This window comes from Phaseolus vulgaris, chromosome 9, assembly GCF_000499845.2.
Source record: "Phaseolus vulgaris cultivar G19833 chromosome 9, P. vulgaris v2.0, whole genome shotgun sequence".
Lineage (NCBI taxonomy): Eukaryota > Viridiplantae > Streptophyta > Magnoliopsida > Fabales > Fabaceae > Phaseolus > Phaseolus vulgaris.
Window position 1 is genome coordinate 14479480 of NC_023751.2, and position 14706 is coordinate 14494185.

Sequence of the window (14706 nt, forward strand, 5' to 3'; positions counted from 1 at the left end):
TGTCGGCATGAGCCCATGTCGAGTCAAGTCGATCTAGGGGGAAGTCGAGCCGAGTCAGCTTGGGACCATGTCGATTCGACCCGGGCCCATGTCGAGCCGAGTCAATCTTGGCCGATGTCAAGCCAATTCGGTCTGGGTTAATGTCAAACCGAGTCGGTCGAGACAATGTCGAATCGAGTCGGCCTGAGCCGATGTCGAGCCAAGTCGGTTGGGCTGATATCGAGCCGAAACGAACTGGGCCCATGTAGAGTTGAGTCTTCCGAGCCCATGTCAAGTCTAGTTGGCCCGGACCCATGTTGATCTGAGTTGGTCCTAGTCGATGTTGAGTCAATGTCGAGTCGGGTCGAGCCGAGTCGGTCTGGGTTGATGTGAAACCGAGTCGGTCGGGTTGATGTCGAGCTGAGTTGGTCGGGGCCCATGTAAAGCCAAGTCACTATGGATCCATGTTGAGTCGAGTTGTCCTGGGCCCATGTCGACCAGATTCGCTTGGGTCCAAGTCTTGTCGAGTTGGCCCGGGTATACATCTAGCCGATTCAGTCTAGATCTAGGTCGAGTCGGTCCAAGTATAGGTTGAGTCTGCTTAAGCCCAAGTTGAATCAGATTAGCCTGTATCCAAATCAAAATGAATTTAATCTAATTGAAAAGTGAATTTAATCTAGATTTATTTCACTTTAAATAAATTTTAAAAAAATCCAAATAAGGCTGGAGTGATGAGAGAAAGTGGAGAAAGGAAAGGAATACTCGTAAAAGTGATGCACATGAATCCAACAAACAAAAATAAATGCATGTTAAGCCAAACTTCTTTACTATGTATGTTAAGGTAGAGAAACTATTGGACATCTCACTAACCCAATCACCATAGAAACAATTAAGTAAAGTGAAAGAAATAATAAGATGGAAAACAAATCATATTAATTTGTACATCATATATGATTTAATAAAGTGTTATTAATTATTTTTATAAATTCAAAAATTCAAATTTGAAAATATTGATTGATTTCTTAAATGATAACATATAATTCTCAATACAAAATGATAGGGTATGGTATTTTTAATTGCAAACAAGATCTTGATAACTTCAATAACATTGTCAAATCGCTTATTATTTTGTCTAAACTCATTATTGTACAATATAAACATGTGATTTTAGAGATTAAAAAAACTAAGATGTTCCTCACAAGGAAGTGGTTGGTGTCACAAAGAGACAAAATTTTGCGTATATGATGTACCTATCCGTAACCGAAACGGGTAATGGATGTTGAGGAAATGATAGTGATCTTGATATCTTTATTGAAGTTGTTGTTGACCAGAAGGTTGATGGATCTCTTGTTGGTCAAAAGTTTAAGAAATATGTTGGAGATATAAAGTTGGTTTAAGATCATTGGATTATACTTTTGCTAATAGCCCTCTTTGGGGGATGTCTTTGACTCAAATGATTTGCTACAAAAAATTATTCCCTGTCTCTTGAAAATTATGGTCTTTTAAAATGATTGTCTTATCTTAAATCTTCAACTAATGCAACAAGTCTTAAATTAGTTTATGTCAAACCGGTTACTTCTAAATTTGTTTCTCAAGATTTAGTCTTATCAATTTTTTAATCTCTTTCAAGTGATGAACAATAGGTTGAAGAGTCATATTTGGTTATCTTGACAACAAATATTGTTAAATTTACCTCAACAATCAAAGACAATGAACTAGTTCAAACCTCAAGAAAATCAAAACGTCCTCCTAAAGCGGAAGAAAAAGTAATGGTAGTAATATATATCAATATCATAAAATTTTATTATTAGTGCCGACTACCAATGATAGTCAATTTAATTGATCCTCTTTTTGTTGTCTTAATGGAAGCTAATATTTTTGTTTATCTTCTTATCTTTATTTAATTTTATCAAAGTTTCTTTCATTTTTTTTTTCATGAGTTTATGAGATTCGTCTTATCCTCCATATTTTTTTTTATGATATTTTTAATGGGATGGCAAGTGTTGTTATAAAAAAAAACATTAAATACTATTTTTTAATATCTAATAAAAAATATGTCTATTTTTAAAAATTATTATAAATATTTTCCACCCTTTAAACATGATTTAAAAGTGGGAGGGAGATTGTACCTTTCTTTCTACTTTTAAAATTTTTAAAAATGAATAAATTTTAAAAGAAAAAATAATTAACTTAAAAAATATTAGAAAATATATTTTTTTAAATAGTAAAAGAAAAATTCACCCGTCTAAACAAATAAGGATAAAATCTTTAAAAAAAACTATTTATATAAACATTTTTATTATATTTTTCCATCATATTTAAAACACGTTCCAGTAAAAACATAAAAGAGAGGGCATAACACGTGTCCAAGACTTCAATCCAATGTAGATTACAGAAATGATAGTGTTATATGTAGTTCTGAAATATTTCAAATAACAATATTTTAAAATTCTATTTTATATTATGTAATCTAGAATTTCAAAATATATTTAAAATTATATAATCTAATCATCTAAAAATATATTTTGAACGGTACAATTTAAAATATTTTCTATATCAAAAATTTATTATAAATTCTATAATCTGAAAATAAACTATTCTGAATTATATAAATATATTTTAAATTGTATAATTTTTGAAAATATATTTTGAGTTATATTTTAGAATATGCTGTTAGTGCGTGTAATTTAAAAATCTATTCTAATATAATTTTTTAAAAATTATATTCAGAATTCAGAATTTTAAAATATATTCTCGGATAAAAAAATATTTTAAATTATGTAGTCAATACATTTACGTAATCTAAATTTTATTTTCAGAGAAATATTTTTATATAATTTAAAATATATTTATAGAGTACATAATAAGAAAATTTAAATTATTGACATTTTGGACTCTCTTTTTTAACGTGGTCAAAATGTCAACTATGGCATTGCAGCAAAACTCTAGCAGTTGAGTTCAGCTCTGAAGTATGAAACTGGAAGTCAGTAAGACAGGGTGACCTCGTAATAAGAAGGCAAGGTGAATCAATATGTCAGGCTGGGTCTATCTTGACCTTCATTTGGGCCTTATTGGGTCAACAATGTGGGGAATCATTTTTTGTTGTTTCTTCCTCTATGCACCTCCATAACTTCTCTTGGCACCCCATAGTTCAAGCGAAAAGACCATTTTGTTATAAAAAAATATATGAAATATAATTTTTCTATTTACACCTCTTGTATAGTAGAATCTGAAAGGTATAAATACCTTATGAAGTATATAATTCGAAATATTTTAAAAAAATGCATTTGAATTGTAGAATTCGAAAGAGATTCTCGGATCTATAAATACCTTTTAGATTTTGTAATTCATAAATATCTACCATATTTCATAATTTATAATGAATTATTTTAGAAGAAATTCATTTTGGATTACAAAATTTATAAGGTATTTCATTGATACCAATTCTATAATCTTGACTTTTCCGGATCATCCATTCAAAATGAAAAATATCAATAAAATAAAAAGATATTTTTGGTATTTTAAAACATGTAATACTAAAAAAATATGGAACCTAAAATCTAAAAATACCTTATAGATTCTACAATTCGAAATATTTTTAAAAAATACATTTTGAATTATAGAATTTGAAATAGATTTTCAGATCTATAAATACCTTTCCGATTCTATAATTCATAAATATCTACCAAAAATCATAATTCGTAATGAATTATTTTAAAATAAACTCATTTTAGATTACAAAATCTAGAAGGTATTTTCAATATGGATATACTTTCCGGTTTGTATAATCCAGACTTTTCCATATCACCTATTCTAAAATGAAAAAAAAAAATCAATAAAATAAATAATATTTTTGGTATTTTAAAAAATATGTGGTAGTAAAAAAATATAGAAGTGCATGAAGAAACTCTCTTTATTAAGGGTGTGTGTGATAGAGAGAAAGATAGATATAGAGAAAGATCCAAATAATACTTAAGTAACGAGGGATTGCACTTTTGCTAAAAGAATTTTGAATCATCTTAGTTTGATGTGCAGCATTTCTACCAAGGAGTTCTAATTAGATATAATAATTAAAAACAATTTGAAGAGAGAGATTAATTTATTTGAATAATCAGATAAAAATTAATGGAAGAATTTGATCGATTTTCTTGAGATTATTATGAAAATTTAAGGTTAAAAACATTTTTAATCTACTAGGAAAAAAGTGAAGGTTTAAAATTAGTTGGATTATGTAAAATTTAAGAATGTTAGCAAATTCATAGAATAAGTTACAAAATAAAATATAAGTTGTGAATAAAGTAGACAATTACAACTGGTTAAACTATCGATCTTCTCGATCTTCTTGGTTATCAGTCTTCTTAATAGTTTGATATTATTTCGATCTTCTGGCATGGGATGCATCTATTTATAGTTGTAAGTTTGAGCCTCATAGTGTAAGAGAGTGTACAAACGTGACCCAAAAAATTCAATTGACTCTTGATCGTGATTTTCACATGATTATCGCGTAATGATAGCTAAATGATGTTTTTTAATCACTTTGTAGAATGTGGTTCGTGATAAGAAGTGTAGTTGGGTGTTCGACCTCCTAATAATACAACAACCATATTAATATTTTTATTAACTGATTTCGTATACCAAATATTTACATTTTTACTATTTTTTTTCGTGGTAAATTATTTTGTTTTTATTTCAATTTCTTTCATTAATTTGAATTTTTTAGTGATTGTTTTGTTATTTTTTAGGAAATCTTTACTTATTCCGTCTTTTCATATTTTCCGGTATCAAATTATTTAAAAATAATTCTCTCTAAATTTTAATAATATTTATGTTTTTCACAAGTTATATTTACTATATATTTATTTTCATTTATATCATACACGCTAATTACGTGTAAGACAACTAAATAAATAATAGCAAAATAAATATTTTTTTTAAGACTTATCGTTATTCTTTGAGTTCGAGGACAAATGTACTATGGACATGTATTGATACATTGTCACTGTAACAACATGTGTTGGCATCTCGAATTTTTTATTGATAAATCAGTCATGATAATTAGCTTATAAAAATTATCATGTAATTACATCATTAACGAAAATAAAGGACTAATTTAGTATGAGATTATTATTAAAGAGATATTGTACCTACTTGAGTCCAAAATAATTATAGGACACATAACAAATATAAATATATAAATTAGGAAAAATATATTAAATATTTGAGAATACACTAAATAATTTTACTAATCTTTAAGATTGAAGACAAGGAACCTAAAACCAAAGATTATATTTAATCATAATTATTTAATCTTGTAAGAACACCGGGTATATTTATGAAAAAAAATCCAAAAAATATGAAGCTTTAGTATTCAAAAGATCAAACATACCCAAACATAAGAACATGACTAATTTTCTTCTTAGAGTCTAATTATATATTTTTGAAATACATGACGTGATGGGAATTTAGGTTAACTATTTTATATCATTTTCTTTTTATTCACCATGGTCAGTCTCAATAAATAAAAACTGCAATTTTTTTATCTATTTTAATTAAAATGGAATCTTAAATTCAAAGTTTGATGAAAAAACAGTATGATGAATGTTCTTGCCAGAAAGGAACTTGGTGGAGACTTGGTTTTGGAATGTTAGGCTTCAGCATACTCTTGGAGAGGCAAAAGGCATGTGCAGATTAATTTGCTTAACAAAAGTTTAGTCTTGCGTTTCTTTCTGTGTTTTTTCAGTTTTGGCCGTTTGAAATGATACAAGCATTTCCTATACAACGATAAATGTTCTTATGAAGAATCCTAAATGTAACTATGTATAAAGAAGGCTGAGATAGTATTTGAAATATTTGTTGTGAAATTGTGATATGTTGGTTGAGTTTCTTTAAGTTTCCTTATTTTATTATTGATGTTCCGTCGATCGATCTGTGATTGCATTCTAACGTTTAAGTCATGCTATGATTTAAGTGTATTCTAGTTAAAATATGAAAAAACGTCGGAATACAATCACAGGTACCTCGACCGACAGAACATCGAAGAAAAAAAGTTTGAAGAAACTCAATGATTACCTACACATCACAATTATACAACAAATTTCATATCCTATCCGGACTTCTCTTTTTAAATAAAATAAAATAATACTTTTATACTAATTTCAAATATCACAGTACAATTTACTTCTAAATAAGTTAGAATTAACAATATAATACATTGTAATCAGAATTATATTGACGCCATTAATACTACAGTGATAGTAATAATTATGATTTTGAGTTCTTTAAAATAAAATAGTATTATAATTATGAATTCGTAATAGGGTTTCAAACATTGTGTTGGTGGTGCAAATCCCAACGGTGACAAGGAGGCGTGAAGTCGCCGAAAGGGAGGCTTGTCACGCACTCTTCCATTCCAATCATTCACCCCTGTCTCTCTCTTTTCCAACTTCTTTCTTCCATTCCAATATATTAACAATATCTTTTATTTTTAAAATATAAAAATAATAAAACCAACTTATTCATTTCAAATATATTGTTTATTAATTTAAAAGGGTAAAGATTTTAAAAGATAAATGTTTAGATACGATTTAATTTTTTTTAATCGTTAAATTTATAATCTATTCATTTTTTAAGTTTCATGATGGGTAGTTATTATATATTTTCACCTTTTTTTGTTTATGCGAAAAATATATTGTTATCAAACTCAAGCTAATTATCACTCTCACATCTTCCAAATTTTTTTGGTTACATTTACAAACTGCATTCCGCTGACTTTTTGTTTTATTCTTCCACTTTTTGTTTTGGTTACTTTTAGGGTTGTTTACTTAAAACTAGACCAAATACTTATAAATAAATAAAATCAAATTAAGATAACCTTTTACAAATCATAAAAATAAATATTTTAAAAAGCTAAAATAATTTAGCTTAATCACATTTTTTTTATAAATTTTCTTAAATGAGTCATTATTCGGCTTACCATAAAATACTTCTGAAATGCATTTTTTTAAGGAATTACTTTATTTCTTACTTTACTTACGCGGTGCATCGTACCACAGTGAAAGAAGACAAATACATGTTACTATATAATACACTTAATGATACGTATATTATATTAATTAATTGTATATATAGTTCTAACTCATGATTTTTACTATTTTTTTAGTCGAAGAGCATCTCAATTTTATCATGAGTTAAATATATTTTTTTGTCAATAGTAGGAGGCACTTTAATTGCCTTTCTTTTTCATAAAAAAAAAATAGTATACGTTTTATTGATCTCCTTCTAATGAATTCCTATAATTTTAAATATTATTTAATATATATATATATATATATATATATATAATACATAAAGTTACAAGAGAAGTCCCATTATCATCCTTAAAACCTTGACACTAAACTTAGTTCAAGGATGTCATGTAGTCAATATAGTGAATCTAGTTCTGTAAGATAAAAAAAGAAAAAGAAAACTTTGTCATTGTTGTTGCTACTAAATAGGAGGACTTGTTTTCTTTTTTATTTTAATAGTACATTTAATGATACCATGTATTTTATAATTTTGCATTTCAAAAGTAATAGCTAAGTATTAAATCATTTTCCTTGTTTGGCTTTGAAAATAAAAGTAGAAGAGACGAAAAATAGAAAAGAAATAAATTAAGAGAAGAGAAATGCATTAAAAAAAATGGAATTAAATTATTAGTTAGTTGGTAAGGTAAGAATAAATGAAAAATTAACAGTTTTTTAATTGTATGATTTTACACAATAATAAATGGATACATGAATGAATGTAACTGTAATTAAAAATAGGAGTTATTTATAAATTCTCAATATATTAACATATTTGAATAAGTAAAACTGTTTTTTCTAATTGAAACCCTCCCTTGGTGTTCATTCCATTTGATTTCCTCGCATATCACGGGCTGATTTGATTCATGGGCCTCCCAGATCTTATGGCCCAATCGTTTGTGTAATAGGTAAAGAATTATGGAAGGGGGAAGAGGGAATAATTCAATAATAATAATGTTAAAAAAAAGAGAAAATGGCATTGGAATTGACATTGGCGTAGTGATGCCAGATGTGAGTAGGTGGGGTCAGGGGAGGAAAAGAGAGGGAGAAAGAGCAGAAAAGAGTGAGTGGCCACACCCTCCTACACGACCCAACCCTCGCTTTTAACTAAGAACCAACGACCAACCAAGAATAACTCGAATCTACTCCACCTTCCTCCTTCACCGCCACACAATACACTCACCCCCTCTCTTCATTATTATTTTTTATTTATTCTCATTTATTATAAATTATATATAAACCTATCCTCCCCTCACTCTTCATCTTTTCTTCCAATACCTCCGCCACCCCTTTCTTTCTTCTTCTTCTTCTTCTCTCTCTCTTTCTTATGCACACACGCCACACCAACGCAACACTCACACAACACTATCTCCCTTTCATGACTGTTATCACCCAAACGCCAAGATGCTGAACGATGACTGGGTGAGGGCGGCCATGACGGACGAAACCTTCGTCGTCGAAGTTCTCCTACGACTCAAGCAAACCGTTTCGACCGAATCTCACCACCGCCTACCTCTCTCCTGGGGGCTCAAACAGCCGCGCTCAAGATCAAGGCTAGCAACCGCCGTCTCTCGCTGCGACGCCGCCGTTTCAACCAGATGCAGTCCCACCACGCCGCTCTCTTGGAGCAGCGGCGCCTCGCCATCCGCCACCGCCGACGGTTACGAAGACTCCAGTCGCCAACACCATGCCGCCAGATCCAAGGTTATATTTCTTTCTCTCTATCTCTCCCTCCGTTTCTTCTGATCTCTGTTGTGTTCTCAGACTTCCGTTGTTTCACCGTTACGACTGCGCGTGCGCGTAACTCCCTCCGCCTTTCGAGACCTGCGGTAGTTCTCGGCGGTTCAGATGGCTACCTCACGAAACATTCTTTCCTTCTGCATGACGTTTACTTCGGGTCTGACAATTTTGCCCTTTGCCTCTTTATTCACTGGCCAAAGGCCAGCGGAGTTTTTAAGCTTTAACCGCTTCCCCCTTTTTTTTTCCTTTTTTTCAATAGCGCATCGTTTTCGGTGTTCCGCTGACATCAGACGCTGACGGCGAATCTGTCAATTTCTCTGTTTTTCTTTTTCTTTTAGTTTTAAAGTCGAATTATTACTATTATCCTCCACTCACTTGTGCTGATTACCTCTCCTTATGGATGATGGTTTTTCCGTTCTTATTTGTTTCTAATTATTTTTTGGGGCTCCTTCGGTGTTCACGTTGATATTGTGGTGACGGAAATATCCGGGGATGTTTGTGGGGGCATTAGGTCAGCACTGGAAGAAAGACTTGGCGTTTTGTTATCGCCTGCTTTTGTTTGGGGTACCCGCCTGTCATTCTATGTTTTCTCAATTGATTACGAAAACGCCCTTCCTAGGTGCAACTAATATTCCGCTGACACGCCCTTTTTTTCTTTTGACGTGGTGAAAAAAAAATCAATAATTTAATTTAACCACTAACACCAATTTTCCCGGTGGGCTTAATCGAGATGAGAGCAGAGATTCTTTTTTCTTAATATTTATTACATCGACAAAAGTCGTTAAAAATGGCAGTGGAAGGCGTGGGTAGTTTGGTCAATGCAAATATGGGTTTGTGGGGCCCCATGATTTAGATGTGGATGGGTACGGTTCCGAAAAGACCGAACCGAATGTGGAGTGTGGAAGGTTTGCTTCGTTATGTCGTGGATAGATGACGGGCCTGCGATTCGTTGAAGTTAGTGTCATAAGTTATGGTAAGTTCCTGAGTTAGCTGCATCGGTTCTGCTTTTGCACCTGGACCTGGGCTGGAGTGGAAAATTCACCTGTGTCTTTATAACAAGTACCACTAGTATTTATTTAAATAATAATTAAAATAATGGTCATTAAAAGGCGTTTATAATTGAAAAGAAAATTTAGGTGTATGAGGAATGTGGGATAGAGAGATAGAGTTGTTGGTGTGGATGTAAACGGTTTCTGGTGTTGAAATGAGATGTGATAGACAGGGAGAACACGGCGACACAGTGCCATTATGAGGTGGATGGGGTATCAGTATCACGGGGGTGATGGTAGTTAAAGTTGGTGCCTTAAATGGGAAATTAAAATCCTATACATTAGGATTCGGTTGGGTGGGAAACGGGAAGATACGCAGCATTTGAGCCCCCTTGGCCCACTCCACTCCAGGGCGTGCACCATGCTGTGAACCCCGAATATTTGTTTCTCTATTCTCTACTCCTTCCAAAATTACAATTTAATTTTAATTTATGGGGCTACTGGGTTAAGCTCATGTGACCCAGTCACGTGACCATTCCAAACACCATCATCATCATCACGTGCCTGCCTATGCTGAGTTGTCCTCCTCACTCTCATCTGCGTCAGGATCACTTTTTCGCGATAATAACCAAAAAATAAATTATGCCCAAGTTGGGCTTTGATCAGAAAGAATTATAAATGGGCTATACGTGGGCCTGACGGTAGGTGAGGGTATGCCATGCCAATGACCTGAGACGTGTTCCATTGCATAAAAATTATTATTTCTTTTTATAAATTCTAAGCATCTAGCTCCCTCTCAAGCAACCTTTGCAAGCTAAGTATATTTCACTTTAGCTGGATCCCAACGTCAATGTCTTCTCGATCATTTCATTCTACCCTTTCCTTGGGCTGCTATGCTGAGATACTCGGTCTGATTGAAGTTACTTTTATCTTTTATTTTTAATTTTATATTCTTCTCAGTTGCTTATTGATATGATTTAGCTACACTTTTGTTTGTTTCTGTTTTATTTCAAAAATAGAGGTCCCTTTTTCCCCTTATTTTCGACTTTGGTTTTATCGAATGGTTATTCATGTCACTATCTTGCTAATCCTTTATGATCTCACCAATTTTCAGGCTACTGCCACGAGTGGATACACTGCCAACTCCGCTTCTACCAAGAGGTGCAGAAGAAAAAAGGTAAAACTACACTTCATTATCCTAGTAATTTGCTACCTTCATTCTTTTTCTTCGAAAGATTTCAAAGATCGTATATTCCTGGTGAATGATTTCTGGGTTGAGAAGCCGTTGACAGTGACCTTTCTTTTGTTCTTCAAATACTGTATACGAATGTTAATCGTTATTTTTTACTCGTTCTTCAGACTTTTGCTGAACTAAAGGAAGAGGAAAACTCCCTGCTAAAAGAAAGAATATATTTGAAAAAGGTATCTCCCTGGGCTTGGCACATATTCTCAAGAACTATAAATTTTAGTTTGGCATACATAAACATGTGATGATGTGAGTAATTATTCACGAATATTAATATCACTCTTGCTTTGCAGGAAATAGCAACTATAAATGCAAATTTTGAGGCACAGGGAGCTAAAAATGAGAGTCTGAAGAAGATTAAGGTATGTTCAGATGCTCTCTCTACTTTTTTATGTAGTGAAATCAACCTTATTGATTAAAGCTTATCCTCATTTTTTTGGTTTTTGGTACTTTTAGCTTGATATCGGATCAAATTATCAGAAGAATCCAAGTTCAACATCTGTTGAACCACAGTGTATGGTTGCTGGTCAACCCCATCAGAGAATAGTATCTCCGACCCTCACACGTCCCACTCAAGATGATACTCGTTCCCAAGCATCAGAATCTAGGCCAAACGAAATAGAATCAACCGGGGAAAGGTTTTTCTTGATACCAGATCTCAATATGACCCCATCCGATGATGTTTCTTGCACTGACACCCTATGTTGAATGAGTTGAGAACTTTTTTGCTTTCTTAGTTCAGAACGCAGAACTCTTGAAACAGTTGCTCTGTTTGTGTTTGGGGAAACAAAGCTGAAAAAATGTACAGGCCATTTTCAAGGCTCTATCCAATAGAAACCAATGGACAACATGGTGCGCCAGAGACGTTTCTTGGTGTGATTACCAGTTCTTATGAATAGCAAAGAATTTGGTAGTCATATATGGGACAATTTTCTTGGGTTTCTAGCCATTAGGCTGTAGAGTAGAGATATGCTAAGGTCGCAGGTTGCTCCCATTCAGAAATTTCCCTTAAAAAGCCTTGGGAATTCTTCAATCTTGTAAGATGTACCATTCTTTTGTAGGTTAAATCTCTTGGATTCCCCCTTTAGAAGGTATCTAAAATTAATCTACAATTCTATATTTTTATTCATCAGTTCCATTGGTTGCGTTGCTCCATTTCTTTTATACAAGTTAATGTTCCACCTCCTGGATATAGTGTAGGATGTTTCTTTTTTGGGAATGTGTTGTGAAATTCATGCCCCTCCTGGAAGTTGAGGGGACGGAGAGAATATCTCGGTCCACTTCATATGGTTTTTTGTAGGATTATTTGGCACTATCATGGTGTGCTAGATTCGCTTATCTCACTGCTGACTGGTGAACACAAGATCCTGGCACCGTGTATTATTCTATTTGATTAATGACACCTCCTCTCCACGTCCAAACAATTTTACTTTGTTTAACATAAGGTAATATAACTATGAATTAATTAAAATATTTTATATAAATATGTTTCAATTTATATATTATATAATTATAAATTATAAAATGATAATAAACAGGCAATATAACTATGAATTAATTAAAATATAAATATGTTTCAATTTATATATCATATAATTATAAATTTATATAAATTATAAATTATAAAATGATAAAATATTTATCAATACATATATAATTATAAATTATAAAATGATAATAAAATATTTTATAAGTGTATTGATGTCAGATATAATTACCTCATTTAAAAATAAAGAGTATTCCAGCCTATTTTACTACATAAGTGCACTGCTAACTATGGTTATCTGTGAGTTGTTGTGAGTTTGAGGTTAGATCTTTTACATACTTATTTTCAACCACTCTTAAGTTCATAGTAGGGTCTCCTTAGACTTTTTTTTGTTTGGGCAATAAAATAAATAGGAATAGATTATGGGTTGCTTGGTTTTTTCCCCTTTCCTTCATTTTTAGTGAAAATAGAAAAGGTTACTGAGAACATGTTTTTTCATCTTTTAAAACTATTTTATGCGTAAAACGAGTTCCAAACGAGGTTATGAGTAAATACGAAAAATGAAGTAAGTAATTGAAAGCGAGGGCACATCTAATTTTAACTACAAATTTTGTGAGATCAATCATTGCTTAGTATTTTCATTGAGTTTTTTTAGCGATGCAAAGATCCATTTAGTTTAATGATATATTTAGAAATTGGAAGCGAACAATTATCTTTTTTGTGGTCCATGACATGACATGGTATATCAGAAGTTTAGAAATGTGACACATAGACGTATGATAAATAATCAGGTATTAACAATTTTACCCTGCAACCTTTAAACAATATTTTAGAAATATGCATTTTGGTTCAAGTATAAAGTTAAGCGTTTAGGGTTATTTGTAAATTATTTCAAGATTTGGAAAGTTGAAAGCCTCCTCGGTCTTTTTGGGTCTGGAAAAATTGTCTTCCTCATAATCTCATTATTTATTTATTTATTTATAATGAAATTTCTTTATTCTGATGGGAGACAAAAATTTTAATTGATTAGTTCTGCTCTTATTGTATAACTAAATAAATCTTACGCGTCGCATTGTTAGTTTTTGGGTTTTCAATTTATATATAAGTGAAATTTAGAGATTCATTTAACTTTTATCATAGGATGTTCATTATTTATGGAGCTTTAATGACTAAGGTAGGTCCACGTAGGGGAGATCCTTAATTGTGGTTTATAGTTTGTTTATTATACAACATTTGTTAATGGTATAGTTAAAGTCTTTAATTCCAATTATCATATGTTTGTTATGTATGTTGTAATATCTTGTCACTTTAGATTTTTGGTAATACATTGGTCTTCTATGTCGAACAAGATAAAAAATTTAAAAGAAAAAATCAAATTCTTAATTACAACAGCCGTTACTTTTGACATTCCAGGAGTCAAGCAAGAAATTTTTCAAAGTGTTCAACTATGCATGGGTGGACGATTAGGTTTAAAAGAACTTCTTGAAATACCATTTTAAATCCAAAGAAGCAAAATGAATTCAATAAAATGAAGAGAACTGTGGAATCACACTTCTTCAAAGACAGATGCGGAGAGAAACTGTTAGACTTCTTGCGTTGCGAAGAGAGATCGAAGATGAAGATTTTATGACACAATGCGAGCACGCTTTAGACATTCGCTATTAATGTAAATATAGTAGAAGGATGATGTGTCAGATGATATTGTTTCTTTTGTACAAGAGCAAGGCCTTTGATACCTTCTCCTTGGGACGATAAGATTTGTCTGATTTTTTTTTTTTTATACTTTTATTCGTGTTTAATAATGGATGTGTATGTCAGATTGACTTTGTCATATGCGTATTACAAATTTTAAACATTATGTCCACTTAGTTGCACTAGAATAATTGAATATCATTATAGGCTTTTCTACTATTGTGTTTAGGAGTAGTTGTTGACTAAGAATTATGTAAAATTTAAAAAATATTGAAACAATTTTCATATTTACCAACCAATTTGTCTCAACGTATGCATGTGTCAACCTAACTTGATTTGGACAGCTTGGCTTAACTTAGACCTATACTTACTCAACTCGACTTGATCTTGGTTTGACTCGGCTTGATCTAAGTTTGAGACGATAAAACTTAGTTTGTGCTTGGACTAACTTGGTTTGATTTGGGTTTGGACTCACTCGACTTGATCTGATTGGGTTGACTCAACTCAAGCTAT

General features: G+C 31.8%; 1 protein-coding gene across 4 annotated transcripts; it reads left to right on the forward strand.

The window, feature by feature from the left end:
* Window positions 1-8014: 8014 nt before the first annotated feature.
* LOC137821117 (uncharacterized) lies at window positions 8015-12147 on the forward strand. 4 transcript variants are annotated; one of them, XM_068625558.1, is made up of 6 exons: window positions 8305-8744; window positions 8805-8937; window positions 10884-10945; window positions 11127-11191; window positions 11309-11377; window positions 11472-12147. In XM_068625558.1, the coding sequence occupies exons 1-6, from the start codon at window positions 8639-8641 to the stop codon at window positions 11721-11723; spliced, it is 687 nt and encodes a 228-aa protein (XP_068481659.1). In that variant the 5' UTR covers window positions 8305-8638; the 3' UTR covers window positions 11724-12147. The 4 variants fall into 4 exon arrangements, with proteins under 4 accessions (XP_068481657.1, XP_068481659.1, XP_068481658.1 ...); XM_068625556.1 differs by lacking the exon at window positions 8805-8937 and having other exon boundaries at window positions 8015-8744; window positions 10884-10946; window positions 11129-11191; XM_068625557.1 differs by having other exon boundaries at window positions 8442-8937.
* Window positions 12148-14706: the final 2559 nt, after the last annotated feature.

Coding starts and splice junctions, on each gene's coding strand:
- LOC137821117 (XM_068625556.1), top strand. CDS start 8,445: ATGCTGAACGATGACTGGGTGAGGGCGGCCATGACGGACGAAACCTTC. Junction 10,947..11,128: donor AGAGGTGCAGAAGAAAAAAG/GTAAAACTACAC, acceptor CTCGTTCTTCAG/ACTTTTGCTGAACTAAAGGA. Junction 11,378..11,471: donor AGAGTCTGAAGAAGATTAAG/GTATGTTCAGAT, acceptor TGGTACTTTTAG/CTTGATATCGGATCAAATTA.